Genomic DNA, 19622 nt, shown 5'->3' with positions numbered 1-19622 from the left:
TATACTTTTTGCTATACAGGAACCTGTACAGTATGATTAGTAGACTTCTACATGGAAAGTTGTGGTGTGCTCCCTCTCTTTCCATGTATTTTTCCCCTTAAAAAAACCTGGTACTCAGAGACTTACAGTATGAAATTTAAACAGAGAAAGGATTTAATTCACGACAAGAATGGTAAACAGAACTAATATGGGAGTTGGAAATCTTCAAAGAAAAGCATACTATATACACACTGAACTCATCAGATGCCACAGCCTTTTCAATAAGTTGGTAAGTGTGCAGCTTTGATTTTCTTCAGTTACTTATCACAGATTTAGTGCAGTTTAGGTTTCAATAACTCATGGATTCTAAAACAGACTGGTACTTTCTATCAGGTAAATTCTAATCTGCCAATTATATCTTTAGAAATCTCACACCTGAGGCTCCTCTAGTACACTACCTGTAGAAAAACAGGTAGTTGTGAGAACACCTTATTGTCAATTGCAGAGGTTAATTGTTTTTATCACCTATATAAACCCACCACTAAGGATGAAAGAGGAATTTTATCCAGTTACCAGATAATCACAAACTGACTGAATTATTACTTTCTGGAACAATACAAGAACTGTAACATAGCCATCCTTGAAGTTTGTTCCTCTGAATTTAATGATGACTTGTTGTAGCACAGTAATGTGTATAAAAGATCAACATAACTTTGAGTAAGCCACTTTGTGTTTGATGGGAATTAATTCCCTGTCAATGACTCCAAATGGCAGTCCAGGCTTTGGTTTAGTATTGGAGTTGAGGAAAACATGGTTCTTCGGCCGTTAACGGATCAGCATCAGCAGGACATAGCTTGAAAGGGTTAATTAGCTAACCTGTATATATTTACCTGTATTGTTAGTCCAGAAGTATAAAGTAACATTTTAAGCTTTTCTTTAGGAAACCTCTCTGTAAAGCTGTGAACTTTGATCTGCATTGCCTAAGAGTCTGGAGATAACAGTAGAAGGTCAACCTTGCACAGAGAGTAACTGTCCTTGCACAGAGAGGAACTGCCTAGGTCACAGACAGGATGGCCTTGCTGGAGTGCGCATGAACCAACTCAGGGCTAAATGTCCTTTTGCCTTATATGTACAACAGGAAATATACAACAGGAAATGTTCATTATATGGACAAGATTCCTGGGGTGGGAAGATGAGCCAGGGAACTGTCTACAAGAACGGTCTGAAAATTGACTTTTTTGTACCTGCTTGGCTGTCTGAACACTGCAGGTACCTCTGCATGCAGAAAATAAATCTTTCTCTCTCTGAAGCCAGCAGCCTCAGGTGTCTTTTCTGCTTCCATGTTTTCTCACCGGGCGCAACCATGGGAACCCGTGGGGGCAAATAAGGCTCCAAGCTGACCTCCCATAATAAACATGAGGTTGCTCAGGGGGGTGGGGGCAGCAATGATAGCACTCTCCATTGCTTATATATATGTGTGTGTGTGTGTGTGTGTGTGTGTGTTTAGGGGTTCCTACTCATATTGAAATACTGTCCCTCAATGAGGCCAAACTTAGATTCACAAAGTGTTTATGGGTATGTGTAGTCCTGCATCCCCCCCAGAAAAAAGACTGGTACTCTCTACAATTTTGTGTCATGCCATTTCCACACAGCAGCCATTTTGTGTTACATCACATTCCTCCCCCCCCCCCCCCGGCAACTATGTTATGCCTGACACTCTTTCAAAATTTGAAATGTGCTGTCTGGTTTAAAAAGATTGTCAACCCCTGATATAAAGGCAAAAAGTAAGCCATGCCTTGGTAGGGAATGTTGAATTTTTCATCTTTAAAAATCCTGATGTGAGGGGTGTTAAATGTTGTGGTATGATTAGATAATTTGATATATATTTTGGTTAATTGTAAATATTTAGGTCTTGCTTGGTAAATATCTATGTGAAAAGTTCTTACTTTTTAACATTTAAAAAAGTTTTTGTCATTTAAATATATAGGTTATTCCCAAATGTTCATGAAAACAGATGTTGATAAGTGCGTAAAATTGATTACAAGATATTGTAGTTCTCTTATATATGTATTGTAGTTATCTGTATTATTAATATTAATATTATACAATGGTATGTGATTTCTTTTTTTCTTTCTACAACCAATGATAACTGCTTCACTATGACTACAAAGAAGAGAACAAGACAGGAAACATTCACACATATGAGCAACCTTATTGGAAGTGGAAAAGACATGTTGCCTTCTGAATTACCAGCTTTGCAAGACGTGTTAAGATATGGACTGTTGCTGAGAGAACAAAGTAGTGAGGATATGAGAAACTATCCAGCTGCCAGTGTTGCAAAAGACATATATCCTAAAGTACTTGAAAAATGGGAACGAGCAAACTGTTCTTTTGTTTTCTGTGTTGTGAAGTCAGGAGTTACAGTATTAGCAAAGATTCAAGAAAGTTGGGAGCAAGCAAAAAACATATCTATTGGAAGGGGCAAGTTAGATATTAAAGAAGCCTTTGCTTCAAAACTTGATAAGCTCTTTGACATTCTCAATTGCAAATGTGAAATCATTATGTGCTCTGAATTTGGCTGTGCTACAGATTGCACAAAAGAAGCTCACATTAATTGTACATGCTGTAAAGACAAGAAGATCCCAGTGAAAGAACTTGCTTTCATTAAAGGCCAGAGAAACAAGATTGGTTCTATTGGACCACACCAAATTGGTTTGCCACATTTTCCAGAACATAACAGACTGATAAAGAAGCAAAAGCGAGGAGAAGTTGAGAGAATAAGACTTGCTGATGCTGAATATAAAAGGAATGCTTGCAGACTTCTTCACTTCCATCACATGAAGAAAGTTCCTCCGGATTTGGAAATGAGGAAAAAGAATCTGATACAGAAGATGGAAGTGAATAAAATTATGATTTAGCAGCTCCTTCAACTTCTAATGGAGAGAAACAGTACAATACATTAGATATACCTAATGTTGCTATTCAGAGCATCAAATATGGTGTTGGTCTTCGTGCCACAGCTGCAATTACCACCACTGCATTTATTGATATTGGCTTGATCACTGAAGAAAATATGAAACTTGTTGTTGACCACAATAAAGTAAAGAGAGCGCAGGAGAAATCGATGTCATCATTAGACAATGAATTTGAAGAAATTTGTAAGAAGGGTCAAATTGATTGCGTATTTTTCGATGGTTGTGAAGATTCAACAAAAGTTATTCTGAAGGCTGAAAATTCAGAGCAGCAGTTTCCCAGTACTATGAAAGAACAACATTATTCAGTTTGTAGTGAGCCAGGTGGGAGATACCTTTATCACTTTACACCAGAGAAAAGCTCAAAGAATGAAAAACCAGCTGAAATAATTGCTGACAATTTACTGAATTTCATGAAAGAGAAAGTTATTGATAAAACAATACAAGCAATTGGAGGTGATTCAAAAAATATTAAAACTGGCTGGGAAGGTGGCACCATGCACTGGGTAGAAGTCAAACTAGGCCGCAAACTTAACTGGCTAGTTTGTGCTCTTCACACCAACAAGTTACATCTTTGCCATTTAATCACAGCCCTTGATGGGAACTTTGTCAAACAACAAGTGGACAGGTGACATTGGTAAAATGTTAGATGCAGCTACAGAGCTTGATATTAATCCTAAATTTCCAAAAATTTCAATTGAAGTACCTGTTATTGAACTCAGTGACAGTATTTTGAAGGATCTGTCAACCAATCAAGCGTATGGATATAGAATTACACAGGCCATAATAGCAGGTAAACTTCCCAATAATCTGGCACTTCTTGAAACTGGACCAGTGAGCCATACAAGGTGGCTTACAACAGCAAACAGACTTTGGCGCTTCTGGGTTTCCAAACATGGCCTAAAAGGCAAAAACCTCAAGAATTTAAGGCTGATTGTGGAATACATTCTTGGTGTGTACTATCCATGTTGGTTCAATATCAAAGTAAAACATTTGTGGATAGAAGGTCCACATCATTTGTTGCTTCAATTGCAACAGCTTAGACTGCAAAACAAGGCTGTAGTAAATGCTGTTTTGCCGACTGTTAAGCGTTCAGCGTGGTATGCATTTAGTGAAATGTTAATTCAGACACTGCTGTGCTCAAATAATAAGGAAGAAAGGAGAGCTGGAATTCAAAAGATCATCAATTTGAGAAGTGGAAATGATGATAAATTTGGAGACCTTTCAGTACGTCCAAGGAAGAAACCTTCTATAAACACCTCTGCTTCAAACTTATTGGAGTTGATAGACTGGTTTGATGGAGTTTATGAACCTCCATTAACATGCAAAATGACCTTGACAGAAATAAAGGAATTTATTGACAAACCTGTACAAGTTCCTCAGTGGCCTTGTCATGGTCAAGGGACTGAAAGATGTGTGAAACAAGTCACGGAGGCTGCAGGAAAAGTGTATACACAGGAAAAAAGGGAGGGCTACAACGGAGGACAAGAAGCAGGTCATCGGCTTTTGTCAAGAAATGAATCAAAACAGGACTTGATGAAACTTGTTATCAATTCTAATTAATGTTATTCTTTTCTTTTTTACTATAATAGGACGTTATAAGATAAAGTGATGATATGTTGTTACAGCTAGAAACAAAATTTCTTTATACTTTCGCTTGTATAAAATGATTAAAAACTTTAACTTTGCTTCAAAATGCAAGTTTTTGGCTGTTTTAAGTGTATTTAAACAAATCTCAATTTACCAAGCTAATCATCAACAAATCATAAAAATAATTGCAGATTTGGATTCCTCATGTGCAATAAGATATTTTTAGAACCCCTCATTGAGCAAATTCGCAAAAGAAATTTTCCCGTCCTTAAATGACCCGGTCTTGGCCTCAGTACTGTCTTGAATTATTCTTTTCCTCAGCACTCTCTAGTGCTACTTTGACACCTCTACCTGAAGTTCCTTAGTTTCTCCATACAGTTAAAGGAAATCTTGTGTAATTTTCCTTAGATCTTGAATGCTCAGACGGATGAAGATTCCTGTGAAACTCAGAAATGTGCACAGTGCAATGGAAACATTGGATGGTATCAGGAGTGCCATCTATATTAGGCCATGGGAGCCGAGGCCCCATGAAAATTTTCTTTCTTTTTTTAAATAAGAATTTATTGGTATATTAAACAACATACAAGAAAAAATACATACACAACAAAATACACCTACAAAATACAAAACTGAGAAAATAAAACTAATACATAAAAAACACACCTACAAAAAGCAAAAAAGAAAAAAGAAACACTTATTTAACTATTTTAATCTAATTTAAAATCTTATTTGGGGGACTTCCTCACGCCCTCTCTTCTGTGTTCATTTCAAATATACTGTAGTAACTTTGTAACTCCTTTAAATCTTCTTTTACAATTAATCTTAATCTAAACTCTTATATCTATCGCCTTATTCCTAACAGAAACACAAAAAATACAAAAAATCACAATTCTATTTTCTTATATTCTATTTTAATCTAACATTTTAATGCTATTGCCTATAATGTCCACTGATTTCAATTTCAAATATTTAACTTTTCACATCGTTTCAGATACTCTTTAAATTTCTTCCAATCTTCTTGCACCTTCTCCTCCCTCTGGTCCCCATGAAAATTTTCAAGGAGGGGGCAGGTCCCCTCATTATTCCACAGCCCACACAGTGGAAGGAGGCCTGATGGGGCCCATCACACCCTCAGAAAGGACTGACAGGGCCTGCTGCTGCTGCGATGGGTTCTGTTGGGCCCTCCCAATGCAGCAACAGACTTTGGGAAGACCTGACAGAGCCCGTTGCTGCAGCAGGAGCATCTGACAGAGCCCATCACAGCCACAACAGGCCCAGTTTAGCCGTTCTGAGGGCGGGACAGGTCCTGTCAGGCCTCATCCTGCCATGTGATCATTTGTAATTTCTCATATCTCTAGAGGTAACTTCTTTTCACCCACTTTTTATCATTCATATTTTCTGTGTAAATATTTTGCAACTTCTCTAGACCCCAAGGATTAATTAGGGGAACATTCCCAAAAGCTTTATTAAAGAATTTAGTTACATCAAGGAAGAGTAGATATAAATTAACATGTATTTGTTTGCAGCATTGCAGTGTGCCACTTCAAAGGAAGAAAGAGTGGTTATTTCTTGTGCAAAGTAAGAATAAGGTAGGTTTGTTACATCTAAATGACAGCGCTTCTGTCTAATTTGTGGGTTAAGAAGATATGGACACTCTTCCTCAATTCATAGTAAAATGAAAAGAGTTAAGAGAATCAACTTGTGCATATCTGTGCACTTCCTATTGCACACTTCTGACTAAGCATAAATAATTTGCAGTTTTTTTTGTGTGTGTGCTTATCAACAGCTCTTCTGGATTTTTTTTTTTTATTTGAGGTGGGATTCAATCACATACACGAAAATTCAAGTTGCACAATTGTAGTTGATTGGAAGGTATTGACAACAAATGGATCCAATTTGAGTGCCTGTCCAAATCTGAGCCCCATGTAATAACTGTGCTGATGGTATGTGATTGCCACATTTATATGGGGAAAGCATGTCAAAATTTGGGCAATGTGAGATGATTTTTCCATTGCATATTTCTGATATTCTCCCCATGACCCTGCTGACTAGAAATAAGGCCGAGGTATTTAAAGACTTTAAACTGTATGATCAACTGGTTATGCACACACCATCAATGGGCTCTATAGTTTCTTCAAAACACCATGACTTTAGTTTTCTTGCAATTCATGGCCAGCTGATTCCTTTGGGAATCCTGAGGATTCCCTCACCAATCTTTTTAGACCCACTTATGTTTGAGATAGAAGTACTGCATCATTTGCATTTAAGAATATAGAAATGGCTTTTTTTTGGCCACTTCAATGGCATGATACTCTGGATACTCCAGACAATATCATTTATATATAAATTAAGCAATGTAGGAGCTACAATACAATCTTGCTTAATTCCCTTTGTGGCTGGTACGAGTCCTGTGAGTTGCCCATTTGTAGAGCAATGCACTTTTTATATCACCAATTAATCAAGAACAATAATATTTTATCTATACTTGAAGAGTTCAACTTATCTCACAGTCTTCCCTGCGAAATTGAATCGAATGCAGCTTTCAGATCAATGAAAGCTGCATATAGCTCACCACAACATACTTATCTATAAAATGGGCTATCACAAAGCAATGGTCTCTAGTGGATCTACCTTCTCTAAATCCTGCTTGCTCTTCAGCAAGAATAGCTTCATCAGTTTTCTAATCAACTATCCAGTGATAACTGGATAAGAACTGGAAATCATGGAAGAGAACTTTCCCGTCTTATCCATCCCCAGGTGCACCCCCAAAATCTATAGAAAGTCCCTCATGTTACTGGAATGGATTTTGAGGGGACACATGGGAGAGAGGCTTCCAAAGAAAGAGAGGACGGTGAGGTTCCATTGTGCATGTGGAAGTCTCTGGCATTGTATGCCACCATTGTGCCTGGGTGGTTTCTATTCCATGCTTAATAGGAGATTCCAAAGAAGGTACTGTATTTAAATTGAGGGAAATGGTTTGAGTGGAATGGCTTAGTCCTCACCCCCCAATACTACTACTCCTGTCCAAGGTGACACAGCTCTCCATGATTGCTTTTTGGGTGGTGGTGGTGTGAGACATAGGAAGATTAATTTAGGATTAGGGTTAGTGATCTTGTGCAACATTTGGAGTTTGGCTCTCAGTTTGCAGTGCAGTTGGCTCTTTTTTTAAAAAAATATACATTTTATTTATTTCATGTAAAAATACAGATGCTTGGGAGATACAAAAACAAACAATGGTTTGCCCATTTCACATTATAAGATTCACAACTTAAGAAAGAAAATGATGCTGAGTAATGAGATGTTTGTTTGTTTATTTCAAAGAGAGAAAAATAATGGTATGAATAATAAGATCAAGATTCCATGGATGTGCAACAAAGCAGTCAATAATACGTCCTGGAACACAATCATATCCAGAAGCAGTCATATTTTGCAGGAACCTGCTGGCTATAAGTTTGTCTTTTTATATAATTCATGAATGACCACCATTTACCTTTACCTTTACCCCTCGAAACTCATAAAGAATGGGTGAGGGTTTTTTTTCAGATAATGAAAAAAATCAAACCTTGTTAAAGCAAGTATCAAGGGAAAAGGTCAAGCACAGAGGCTTGCCCTGGCGATTGAGGAGGCTGACTCCATGCAATGTGCTCAAGCCACACGCACACACCACACAGCTTGCACACATGGCATGAGCATGTCACTGTGGGATATTCAGGAGGCCTGGACCCCTCCTTAATTTTTTTTTGGGGGGGGGAGACACAAAGTCCCTTGGTCCCCACTACCTGATGCCCCTGAAAAAGGCTGAGTTAGGCCTCCATCTCTGGGTAATGGCTAGTTGAGTGATGGAAAACAAAAACATTATAAGGTGTTTACACATAAGGTCTGGATTGAGAGGAAATACTAAGCCATTAAAGAGGTTAGCTTAGCATAGTGCTGCAGCAGGCAAATTTCCTTCTTGGAATCCTCCACACTTGCACATTTTTGAAATCTTCCATCTCAAATGTATTCTTGAAGATAAGTCAAATGATATGACCCTGCCCATGCCAAATAAATAAATAAATAAATTCTCAGAGGTAATAAGAAATAGAAATCAACATACTCTGGATAAAACATAGTGACTGCCTTGGTATCTTTTCTTTGCATCTCTGCTGCATTTTGCTTCCAAAATTGTTTTTGTGGGTCTTTGGACTGCAATAAAGAATGTATGTGAGTAACTATACTGTCCTTATTTGATCTAATTAATGCCCAGTCTCAATCTTTTCCTTTTCCATATAGGATATCCATTCTATGGAAGACATAGGAGAGAACCAGACCAATCCTAGTGAATTCATCCTCGTAGGGTTTTCAGACCTAGCTGAACTGCAAATCTTGCTGTTTTTCATTTTTCTGGCAACATACATGATCACCTTAGTTGGGAACCTGCTAATAATTCTGCTTGTAAAACTCAACCCTTCCCTTCAGACGCCAATGTATTTCTTCCTGGTGAACCTATCCTTCTTAGAAATGTGTTACACCACAAGTGTGGTGCCCCAGATGCTGGTACATTTGTTAACAGAGCATAAAAGCATTTCTAAAGCTGGATGTGCGGCCCAGATGTATGTCTTCACCATCCTGGGGCTGACAGAATGCTGCCTTCTAGCAGCTATGGCATATGATCGCTATGTTGCCATATCTCATCCTTTGCATTACACAGTCATCATGAACCACCAAGTATGTGCACAGCTGGCAGCCGCATCATGGATTATTGGCATTTCAGTGGAAGTTGCTCAAACAACATGGATCTTCAGCTTACCCTTCTGTGGTTCTAAACACATCCAGCACTTTTTCTGCGATATCCCACCACTGGTGAAAATGGCATGCACAGACACCACTAAAAATGAAATTGTTGTCATGACAGTGTCTGTCCTTTTCATAATGAGTCCATTCCTGCTTATCATTCTCTCCTATATCCGTATAATTTCAACCATTCTCAGACTTCCTTCTGCAGAGGGAAGGAGGAAAGCCTTTTCCACTTGCTCCTCACACATCACTGTAGTTACATTATTCTATGGGACAGCCCTTTTTGCCTACTTAAGGCCCAAGTCCAGCTACACTCCGGAGAGTGACAAAATGATTTCTCTTATGTACACTGTTGTGACACCTGCTTTAAACCCCATAATATATACCTTAAGAAATAAAGAAGTGAAAGGAGCATTTAAGAAGACAGTTACAATAATTTTCTCTGCACAAGACTCAACTAATCGAACATTTGAGTAACAGGGTATGGGGAGTTTTTTAAGCCCTAACAGTTTACTCATTTGTCACAGAATGCCATTCTGATTTTAAAAAGTTGGGAAAAAAGTTTGAAAGTTGCAACATGAAAATAAAATATTTGAAAACTCTTGTTAATAGATATTAAGCCTATATACACTCATAGTCTATGTGTCTGATCAATTGTAGATGAGTATTAAACTTTTTCTGAATGGCACAATATTACATGAAGGTTGGCTCAAGCCAACACTCTGACATGCTCATTGTGTATTGCGAAGGTGTTTTTATTTTTTATTTTTGCATGAAGAAAGTTTCATGTATATAAATCCACTACTGGGGGTATAGGAGAAATTTAGTTCAGTTGGCAAATAAGGTGTTGAAAAAAAGCAAAGGACTTGGATGGCTGTACTTTAATTGATAATAAAATGTTTGAAAACTTTTGTTAATAAAAATTTAAGATACATTTACTCATAAAGCTAGTTCTGACAGACAGTATTGTGTTGTGAGCTATTTCTGAATGGCACCTTTTCAGATTGGTATAAGGTTTGATGATCCATACAAATATTCCCTGAACAAGGTGGGGGGGGTGGAACATTTTTGCTAGGAGGGTACACACCTCACCTTTTCTCAGACATATTTATTGTGGAAGGTTTTTCGTTTGTTTGTTTGTTTTTGAAGAAGAAGAACCTGCAATCTGTCATCTCTAGCACCACCAGAAGGTAGAAGTGATACAGTCCAGCTAAAGGTTTACTTCCTAATATTCTCTTTGTGAGAACTTGGCTGCAATTTATGATACATGCTCACAGTTATCTATACTTGCATGTTATGACTTTGCTTTGGAAACCTGCGTTGTCTTTTCCTGTGATATAGAGTATAAACCAACTTATTATTTTTTGGCTTGTTGTTTGCTGCCATGAGTTCCTTTGAGGGAAAGAGGGAATATAAATTTAATGATAAATAAAAGAAATGCATTGTTCTGTTTACTAACTGATGGATGTGCAGAATCTTAGATAATGGAAGTGCAATATTGCTTTATAGTTAATCATTCTAGCCCCATAGGAGAAACCCAATTTTTATACCCAAAGCAACAGTTTCAATTTCTCTGGGGACAATTATTTGCTTCAAATAATGATGCCAATGGGGTATCATGTCTGCACACTTTAAAATCCTTTAAGATGAGAACCATTCTCTCTCTCTCTCTCTCTCTCTCTCTCTCTCTCTCTCTCTCTCTCTCACACACACACACACACACACACACCTTCTGCAATTGGACATCCCTAGCTATTTCATAGCTGCATAAAATAGGATAGACTGACCATATCCTTTACCTACAATGATCAGCAGTCCTCCAAAAGTAAGAGCTTGTTTCTTTCTTTTTGACATCAGAAAAGTATCAGTAGACAATGTTCTTGTTAGATGGACTTCAATCCTATTCATGCAACTCAGAACAAAGTCCTGTTACATTCAGTGAGGCTTATTCCCATGTAAAATGAATACAGAATTGCATCTTTAGCCTGCAATCCTTTATGCACTTACCTGGGGGTCATTCAACAACATTGGTACTAACTTGAATAAAACTTTGAGGGGGCCCTCAATCACAACACACACACACACCATTTGAATGGCAATGCCCATCAACTTGGGGTGTGTGTGTGACTCAAATAAGTTATGGAGAGGGGACTGAAGGGACCTTGGACCCAGGAGTTGGCTGCTGTGTTCAGCAAACTGAAAACAGTGGGACATAACATCTGACTAGGCATGTATAGGATTGCACCATTAATTCATTAGCTACTGCATTGCAACCACCTTCTGGTGCAGGAGTAGGCTTTCATATGCAGAAGTTGGGAGGAGAAATATAAAATGTGCTGTTTGTGCAGTCATTACTCCTAAAGCAACACTTGGGAATGTTAGCAGCCCTTTTTAAAATGCTGAAATCTCTCCAATCAGGTGTTCATGAATGGAGAGCAAGAACTATGAGATACAGTTTCATGTGCATATTCTGTAGGGAAGAAATAGAACGAGAGTTAATGTATAACAAAGGGGATAACAAATATGATACCCTCCAGATGTTGGGGACACCTTGCATGACCAAGGGTTAGGTATGATGATAGCTGTAGTCCAGCAAGATCTGAAGGGCACCACTCCATGTATAGCTGAAGCAAAAACAACAACAAGGTCACTCAAAGAAATATTTTTTAATCAAGATCAATCCACAAACATTATTGCTGCATAACATTGAAATGACTGAAATATTCTTGCATTTGCAATATTCAGATTAAACACCATGAGATCAACTTCCTCTGAGAATGAAACATGCATCTTGGAATTCATACTCCTGGGATTTGTAAATATCACACAAGGAAAGACCTTCCTTGCCATCCTGTTTCTCACTATGTATACTGTCTGCTTCTTGGGAAACTCACTCATACTCACCATGACTGTGTTAAATCGGTCTCTCCACACCCCCATGTATTTCTTCCTCGGCAACCTCTCTTTCCTTGATATCTGCTACATCTCTGTGACAGTGCCAAAAATGCTAGCAGATCTCTGGGCTGAATCCCCAGTCATTTCCTTCATGGGTTGTGCTGCACAGTTGTATTTCCTTGTTGCCTTGGTGGGCACGGAAGGATTCCTTCTGGCCTCTATGGCTCTGGACCGCTATTTTGCCATATGCCATCCATTGGGCTATACAAAACTCATGAATAAATATGTTTGCCTTCAGTTGGCTGCTATATCCTGGACTTGTGGCTTTCTCAATGCTTCTATCCACACAACACTCACGTTTCGTCTGTCTTTCTGCCGATCTAATGGAATTAATCATTTTTTCTGTGACATTCCACCATTGTTGAGTATTTCATGCTCTGACACGTCAGTCAATGAGGCTACTCTTCTTACAGTGGGTGTGTTTGTAGGCCTTAGCCCTTTTTTCTTCACCCTGGTCTCTTACACATTCATCCTTCATGCCATTTTAAGCAGCCGCCAGAAAGGACAGCGCCACAAAGCCATTTCCACCTGTGCTTCCCATCTCACAGTTGTGATTCTGTTCTATGGCTCCAGCATATTTACATATGTCCGTCCTACCTCCAGCTACTCACTTGAAAGAGATCAGCTTGTGGGGGTTTTGTACAGTCTCTTAACACCAACACTCAACCCAATTATTTACAGCCTACGGAACAAGGAAGTGAAGCTGGCAATGAGGAAGTTTCTGCTGAGAATACCTTCCCTTGGAATTTAGTTTCTTTAACTGAAACCTCAAGGACCTGAAGATCAATTGAAGAGATCTGAAGTTTCCATGACCTACACTATCACTATAAAGACATAAGAATATAAGAATAGTCTGTCAGATCAGGCCAGTAGCCCATCTAGTACACTGTTCTCACAATGGCCAACTAGATGCCTGTGGGAAACCAGGGAGCAGAACATGAGCACAAGAGCACTCCCCCCTTCTGTGGTTTCCAGCAAATAGAATTTGCAGTCTTTGCTGCCTTCAGCTGTGGAGGTGGAGCATAGCCGTCATGGTTAGTAGCCATTGATAGCTTTCTCTTTCATGAACTGGTATAATCCACTTTTATTTTATTTTATTAATATTTATTAAATTTTTAACCAAAAACATACATAAAGAAAAAAACATAACTACAATAACAACAAACACAAAAACACAACAAAACAACAACTTATTACATTTCTTAAAAAAAAAAGATATTTCCTCACATCTTAGTGGGACTTCCTCCTGTCTCCTCCTCCTGTGTCCCTTGTAAATAACTTTTTTGTAACTTCCAAACTCCTATAATTCTATTCTATTTTCTAACAACAAAATTCATCAATATCTCATAGCTCTTAACTTATATTATGTCATTGTCTAATTAATTAAACTTATCTCTTATCTTAATCCTTATCATCTTCTAACTTAACCACTATCTTCTACTCTACAACCTACAACCTATCTTATCCTCAGATTATATCTAACTTTCAATCATACAATGATCTTTTAAATACAATTTAAAATTTTTCCACTCTTTCTCCACCACGTCGTCCCTCTGGTCCCGGAGTTTCCCAGTCATTTCTGCAAGCTCCATATAATCCATCATTTTCATCTGCCATTCTTCTATTGTTGGTAGCTCTTCTGTCTTCCTGGTGTAATCCACTTTTAAAGCCATCCAAGTTGGTGGTCAGCAGTGCCTCCTGCGGGAGTGAGTTCCATAGTTTAACACACCTACACTGAAAGATCTGTTCCAATGGGCTGATTTTTATGTTTTGATATTTGGCAAAGGACCAAAGTCTAAGAACATGGTATACTTGGGAGGTTGTGGACTGACTCTCCTTCCTTGGAGATTTTAAAGCAGAGGTTGGAATGCCATCTGTCATTGATGGGGGTTGGACTAGATGACCCTTGGGGTACCTTTCAACTTTACAATTTCATGGTTCTATGAAAATCTGAAAAGTAGCGTGCAGTACGATTTGGAAGAGAAAAACAGTGGGCTGAGTTGCAGTGCTTAACCATTCACCATGAAATTCCTCTCCCTGGGCATTTGTTGTGAAATTCTTTTGCAAGCATAGATTATAGGCCTTCTGCAGATGCAATCTCTTTAGGAGGTTCACTTTCCATGATACAGAACCTTTAGGGTGGCAGCACCCACCCTTTGGAACTCTCTCCCATTACATATCAGACAGGAAGCAAGTTCGTTTCCTCCTGCTCTGGAGGGTAGGACTCAAACCAATGGCTTCAAGTTACAAAAATGGAGATTACGACTAAACATCAGGAATAGCTTTTCTGACAGTAAGAGCTGTTCAGCAGTAGAAGAGTTTATTTTGGGAAGCTGTGGGCTCTCTCTCATTGGAGGTTTTTAAGCAGAACTTGGATGGCCATCTATCAGGCATGCTTTAGTTGAGATTCCTGCATTGCAGGAAATTGGCCTAGATGGCTCTTGGGATCCCTTCCAACTCTATAAATCTGTGATTCTAAGAACCATCTCTATTGCCTTTCTACCATGTACTGAATACCTTCCTTCCTCAAGAAGGCTTTTATGTAGAAATTCTAATCCCAGTCAGTATCTTTATTGCATCTGAAATAGTTTATGTATGTGTTTTTACTTTTGATGTTTTGAATGATGTTTTTATGACATTTTTATTTTTAATGGCTTTGAGATATTTCATGGAAAGATGTTTCATAGATGAAATGAAAATTAAAAAAAAAACCAACATCCATACTATTAGTTCATGGTTGAAGATGGTCACTAATGATGTCTGTTAATATGCGAAATACATAAAGATCTGACTACTATATTTTACATTCCACTTTATTAATACAGGAATGTTTCTAATGGGAGAAAAATATCAAAACTTTCATATATACCAATGCAGCTGTAAATATTTCAAAAGCATGAATTATACTTGCTATGTCAACACTACAGAATTCTCTTCAGTTTATGGTAGAAGAACACACTCCTGGCCATGTCTGGATGCTTTCCAGGAGCATATCTGAAACCACTCTAAGGCAAATGGACATTGAATGCCATTAATGGTAGAATAAGATAGATACTTTGCTGCCACATCCCTACAACACCAACTTAGTCTTAGGTTGATATTACACAGAATATGCAAGTGAAAACATATTGACCTAAACTGGGCCACATATATCTCAGTGAACCATATTTCACCAATTCACATAATACGGTGGTACCTCGCTAGACGAAAAACTCGCTAGACGAAAGGCATTCACTAACAAAAGGGTGACTCACAAGACCAATTTCCCTATGGTCGTGACTTGCAAAATGAAAACGTTTTGCGGTTTTGTTTTTTTTCGTAAAACCGCGCTTCCTCCAACCATGCTTCACAAGACAAAATTTTCGCTATATGACAGCACTCGCGGAACGAATTAATTTTGTCTTGCGAGGCATGACAAAACTGCAGTGCTTTCAATCTCAAGCAGGTTATAGGCAATTCCCCACTGATCTTCCACCGGGCATCTATAAAAAACTAGTAGACCCGGCTACGCGTTGCTGTGGCTCATTTTGTGGAAACAGCCCTGAGACTTCCCCGTCACCAGTTGTTTTTTCTTCTCCCATCCCCCCCAGTCCTCTTTCGTCACTGACTTTCTCTCTCTTTAGTTTGTGCACAGCTTCTCTTTGAGAACCCCCTCCCTCCTTCTCCTCTCTCCTCCTGGGCTGCCTGACCCCCCCCCACTCACGTAGAAGGAAGAAGGTCTGTGTGTAAAGGAGCTGCAGCAATACATCTCTCAGGAGCCGGCTTCTTCCTTATCTAGAAGTTTTATTATTTACAGCACAAACAACCCGGGAGAAAGCTAAGGCATGGCTAACTCCCAGCAGAGCAGAACAGAAAGAGAAAATGTCCCAAACGCAGACTCACAGAAAAACAGCACATCATGTGATCAGAGCAGTTTTAACCCTGTAAGCTCTGAAATATATCACAGCCTGTGGTCTTTGACGTCCACTGGAGGGCGCTATATATTTTTGCACAAAATGACGTTTTTACCTGTCAAAGGTGTGCTATTTGTACAATACAATTACATATGACCACTCCCATATGCCCATGGAACATTGTGTCCAAATTTGAATGGAATCGGTCAAGCGGTTACGGAGCAAACAAATATCCACCTTTTACATTTGTATATATAGCAGAAGCATCTGTAAAGTTGGAGAGGATCTCTGAATGAGAACCAAGATGGTGTGGGGCAGATGAGTAGAATTCCTGGGAGCACTAGGGGCCCTGTGAGAGAGCATGGTAATAACTGTAATGGGGGATGAGTAGTAGTAGTTATAATTTCCATAGCAGTCTGGCTTTCTCAGTAACAGTTCAGGGCAAGGCTGTGTGACTTGTGACTCACCAATCTGAAATCAGCCCATCAGACACACATTTTGTCTTCAAAGGTGCTGGATGCAAGGGTATCCCCCCCTCCACACACACCCAATACAAGAAAGGCAGCAAAAACTGGAGGTCTAATCACCCAGTAGGTAGTCCCACATATCTAAGACTTCACATGCCTTTTAGGACTTCCTAGACATTATGTGCTATATGATCCCTTTAATCTCAAAAAATGAGCCAATAATTTTAAACTTATTTTTAATTTGAAAATTTAACATAGAGGAGAAATACAGTAACTATGAATACAGATGGATTAAGCATATAAATTTACTAGAAGAAAGTGCCCAGTGTTGCCTGGGAATTCTAAATAGAGAAGGAAAAGGAAATGAACAAACTTAAGATTTCTAAATGGATAGTTCACTTTGTTATTTTTAAGGATGTGCACAGCCTTAGATTGCCCAACCAGAGGGAGATTTTAGAGGATCTTTAGTTAACTTCTATAAATTATGAAATCACATTAAAGTCAAGCTTCAGTTTCTAAAATGTTTGTCTTCCAGGGCAGAGTCTCCTAAGCATCATTTTTTTTAAAGCTTTTTTGACATCTTCATTTCTCAAGCTGTAGATGATTGGGTTGAGCATGGGGGTCACCACACTGTAGATAAATGAGACCACCTTGTTAACTTCCATTGAGTTCTGGCCTCTGGGGTTGACATATATGAAGATAACGGTTCCATAGTAGAGTGAAACAACAGTCAAATGGGCAGTGCAGGTGGAAAAGGCCTTCTGCCGTCCTTTTGCTGAGGACATCCTTAGCAGGGTTGCCAGGATGCAGACATAAGAAAGCATGGTCAACAGAAAAGTTCCTAATACTATGAAAGCTGAACTGATGAAGATGATGGTTCTGCTGATGTAGGTGTTAGTACATGACAGGCTGAGCAGTGGAGAGACATCACAGAAGAAATGGTCAATGATGTTGCCACAGAACTGAAATCTGCCAACTAAGATGGCAGTTGGGCAAGGATTTAGGAATCCAGTCACCCAGGAAGCTAAAGCTAAGTAGATACACATTCTACTGCGCATCAGTGTGGAGTATCTCAGTGGGTTGCATATGGCAAGATAACGGTCATAAGCCATAACAGCAAGTAGGAAGCATTCTGTAGAACCCAGAAAGAAGAAGAAATATGACTGCACAAGGCATGCTGTTAGAGAGATAGCCTTAGATCTTCCTAAGGATATTGCTAGAAGCTTAGGGAGAGTGACTGTGGTGTAACCAATCTCCAGGATAGCAAGATTGCTCAGGAAGAAGTACATCGGTGTGTGGAGACTCGATTCTGTCTTTAGTGTGATAAGCAGGATGACATTTCCACAAAGTGTAAGAAGATATATGAGGAGGAATGTGATGAAATATATAACTTGTAACTTCTTAGTACCTGTGAATCCAGCAATGATGAATGTTGTTACTCCTGTGTAATTTAATTGCTCCAAGACTGTGTCATCTTCCATCTAGAAAACAAATGTGAATAAGCAGTCATGGTGATAGTGAGCTATAAATGTTTACAGTGCATTCTCACATTTTAGTGATATGGTCAATGTTAGTCAAGTGAAATGCTGAAGTGAACTTGGAGGTTTGGTTGAAACATATAAGAAATTAGGAGATAAGCTAATCAACACTTTCATAAATTAATCGATGCTTCTCCACCACCAGTGAAGGGTTCATTCTCTAAATATAGATCCAGTATTTGATTGTTCTATCTGAAAGTCTGGTTAGACATAGAACTGCTGTCTGGGTTTAAGCCACACTGAACAGTTTCAATGTGAACTGGTCTGCATTTGTGATTATATAACTAAATAGAGTCACATAAGTACTACTCCCAAGACTCACTTCTCATTGTTGTTGTACTTTATAGACCCATCATTAAAATGTAGGTATATGTAACTGCATCTCTGTCATTTTTTTATACTCAGTATGCTGTGTGTATGGTTCTGTTATGGTTTCTATAGTTATGTGTTATTTTGTGCATATGTTTATGATAAATCAATAAACATTTAAAAAAAAATATTTGGTTCTATAGAATGTAATCTTTTCTCACTAATACAATATTAGCCATATCTGATTTCTTCTTTGTATTAAATATTTCAAGTGGCACAATAAGAAATAAATGTTGGCAATGATATCAGACAATGATGAGATCCTTTGAGGTATTGGTAACTCCTGGAAGTAAGGTGTTTTTCCCAAGGCTGTGCCATGGCAAAAAATTAAAAAACAAAACAGGAGCGTCATTTGCTTTCATTTGCTTGTGTTATTTTTATTTAAAAGTAGAATCTACAAGCAAGTTAGCCTGGAACTGATTCATTGAAAACTGCAACTGTTTTATTTTTCCTTCCTGATATTAAGCTGCCTTTGCACATGGAAGTTCAAGCTTTTTTCTCTGTGTGCTCAAGATGTGTCAGCAGGCCTTTCTCTCTGTGTGTTCTCCTCCTCCACCACCACCTCCTCCTCCTCCTCCTCCTCCTCCTCCTCCTCCCTCCTCCTCCTCCTCTTCCTCCTTTTAAAATAAGATCACTCCTTAAACCATGTTGATTAACAATATCCCAAGCAGCAAAATCACCTTAGCCGTTTTCTTTTTACTGTGTGGTAGGATGTCATCTTTTGTATGAGTGCCAGTGTGGTGTAGTGGTTAAGAGTGGTAGACTCATAATCTGGGGAACCGGGTTCGTGTCTCCGCTCCTCCACTTGCAGCTGCTGGGTGACCTTGAGCTAGTCATACTTCTTTGAAGTCTCTCAGCCCCACTCACCTCACAGAGTCTTTGTTGTGGGGGAGAAGGTGAAAGGAGAATGTTAGCTGCTTTGACACTCCTTCAGGTAGTGATAAAGCAGGATATCAAATCCAAACTCTTCTTCTTCTTCTATGACATCTTGACTTTAACATAGGTTCAGTTAAAGAGTATTTACACTAGCTGAGTAATACCCCAACAACCTTGGTCATCCCCAACCCATCTTCTTCCTCCTTT

The 19622-nt window shown here is 38.7% G+C and overlaps 3 protein-coding genes across 3 annotated transcripts; 2 read left to right on the top strand and 1 right to left on the bottom strand.

The window, feature by feature from the left end:
• The first annotated feature begins 8825 nt into the window (after positions 1–8825).
• Positions 8826–9794, top strand: LOC117057777 (olfactory receptor 10A4-like). Its single transcript, XM_033168616.1, has one exon. It carries the CDS (start codon positions 8826–8828, stop codon positions 9792–9794), a length of 969 nt encoding a protein of 322 aa, XP_033024507.1.
• Positions 9795–12039: 2245 nt separating this feature from the next.
• LOC117058676 (olfactory receptor 5V1-like) lies at positions 12040–13038 on the top strand. Its single transcript, XM_033170001.1, has one exon. The coding sequence runs from the start codon at positions 12073–12075 to the stop codon at positions 13021–13023; it is 951 nt and encodes a 316-aa protein (XP_033025892.1). The 5' UTR covers positions 12040–12072; the 3' UTR covers positions 13024–13038.
• Positions 13039–17147: 4109 nt separating this feature from the next.
• LOC117057776 (olfactory receptor 6F1-like) lies at positions 17148–18113 on the bottom strand. Its single transcript, XM_033168615.1, has one exon. The coding sequence runs from the start codon at positions 18111–18113 to the stop codon at positions 17148–17150; it is 966 nt and encodes a 321-aa protein (XP_033024506.1).
• Between the last annotated feature and the right edge of the window lie 1509 nt (positions 18114–19622).

Source organism: Lacerta agilis, chromosome 14 (genome assembly GCF_009819535.1).
Source record: "Lacerta agilis isolate rLacAgi1 chromosome 14, rLacAgi1.pri, whole genome shotgun sequence".
Taxonomy (NCBI): Eukaryota; Metazoa; Chordata; class Lepidosauria; order Squamata; family Lacertidae; genus Lacerta; species Lacerta agilis.
The sequence above is the reverse complement of the archived record's forward strand: the minus strand, read 5'-3'. Positions and strand labels throughout refer to the sequence as shown.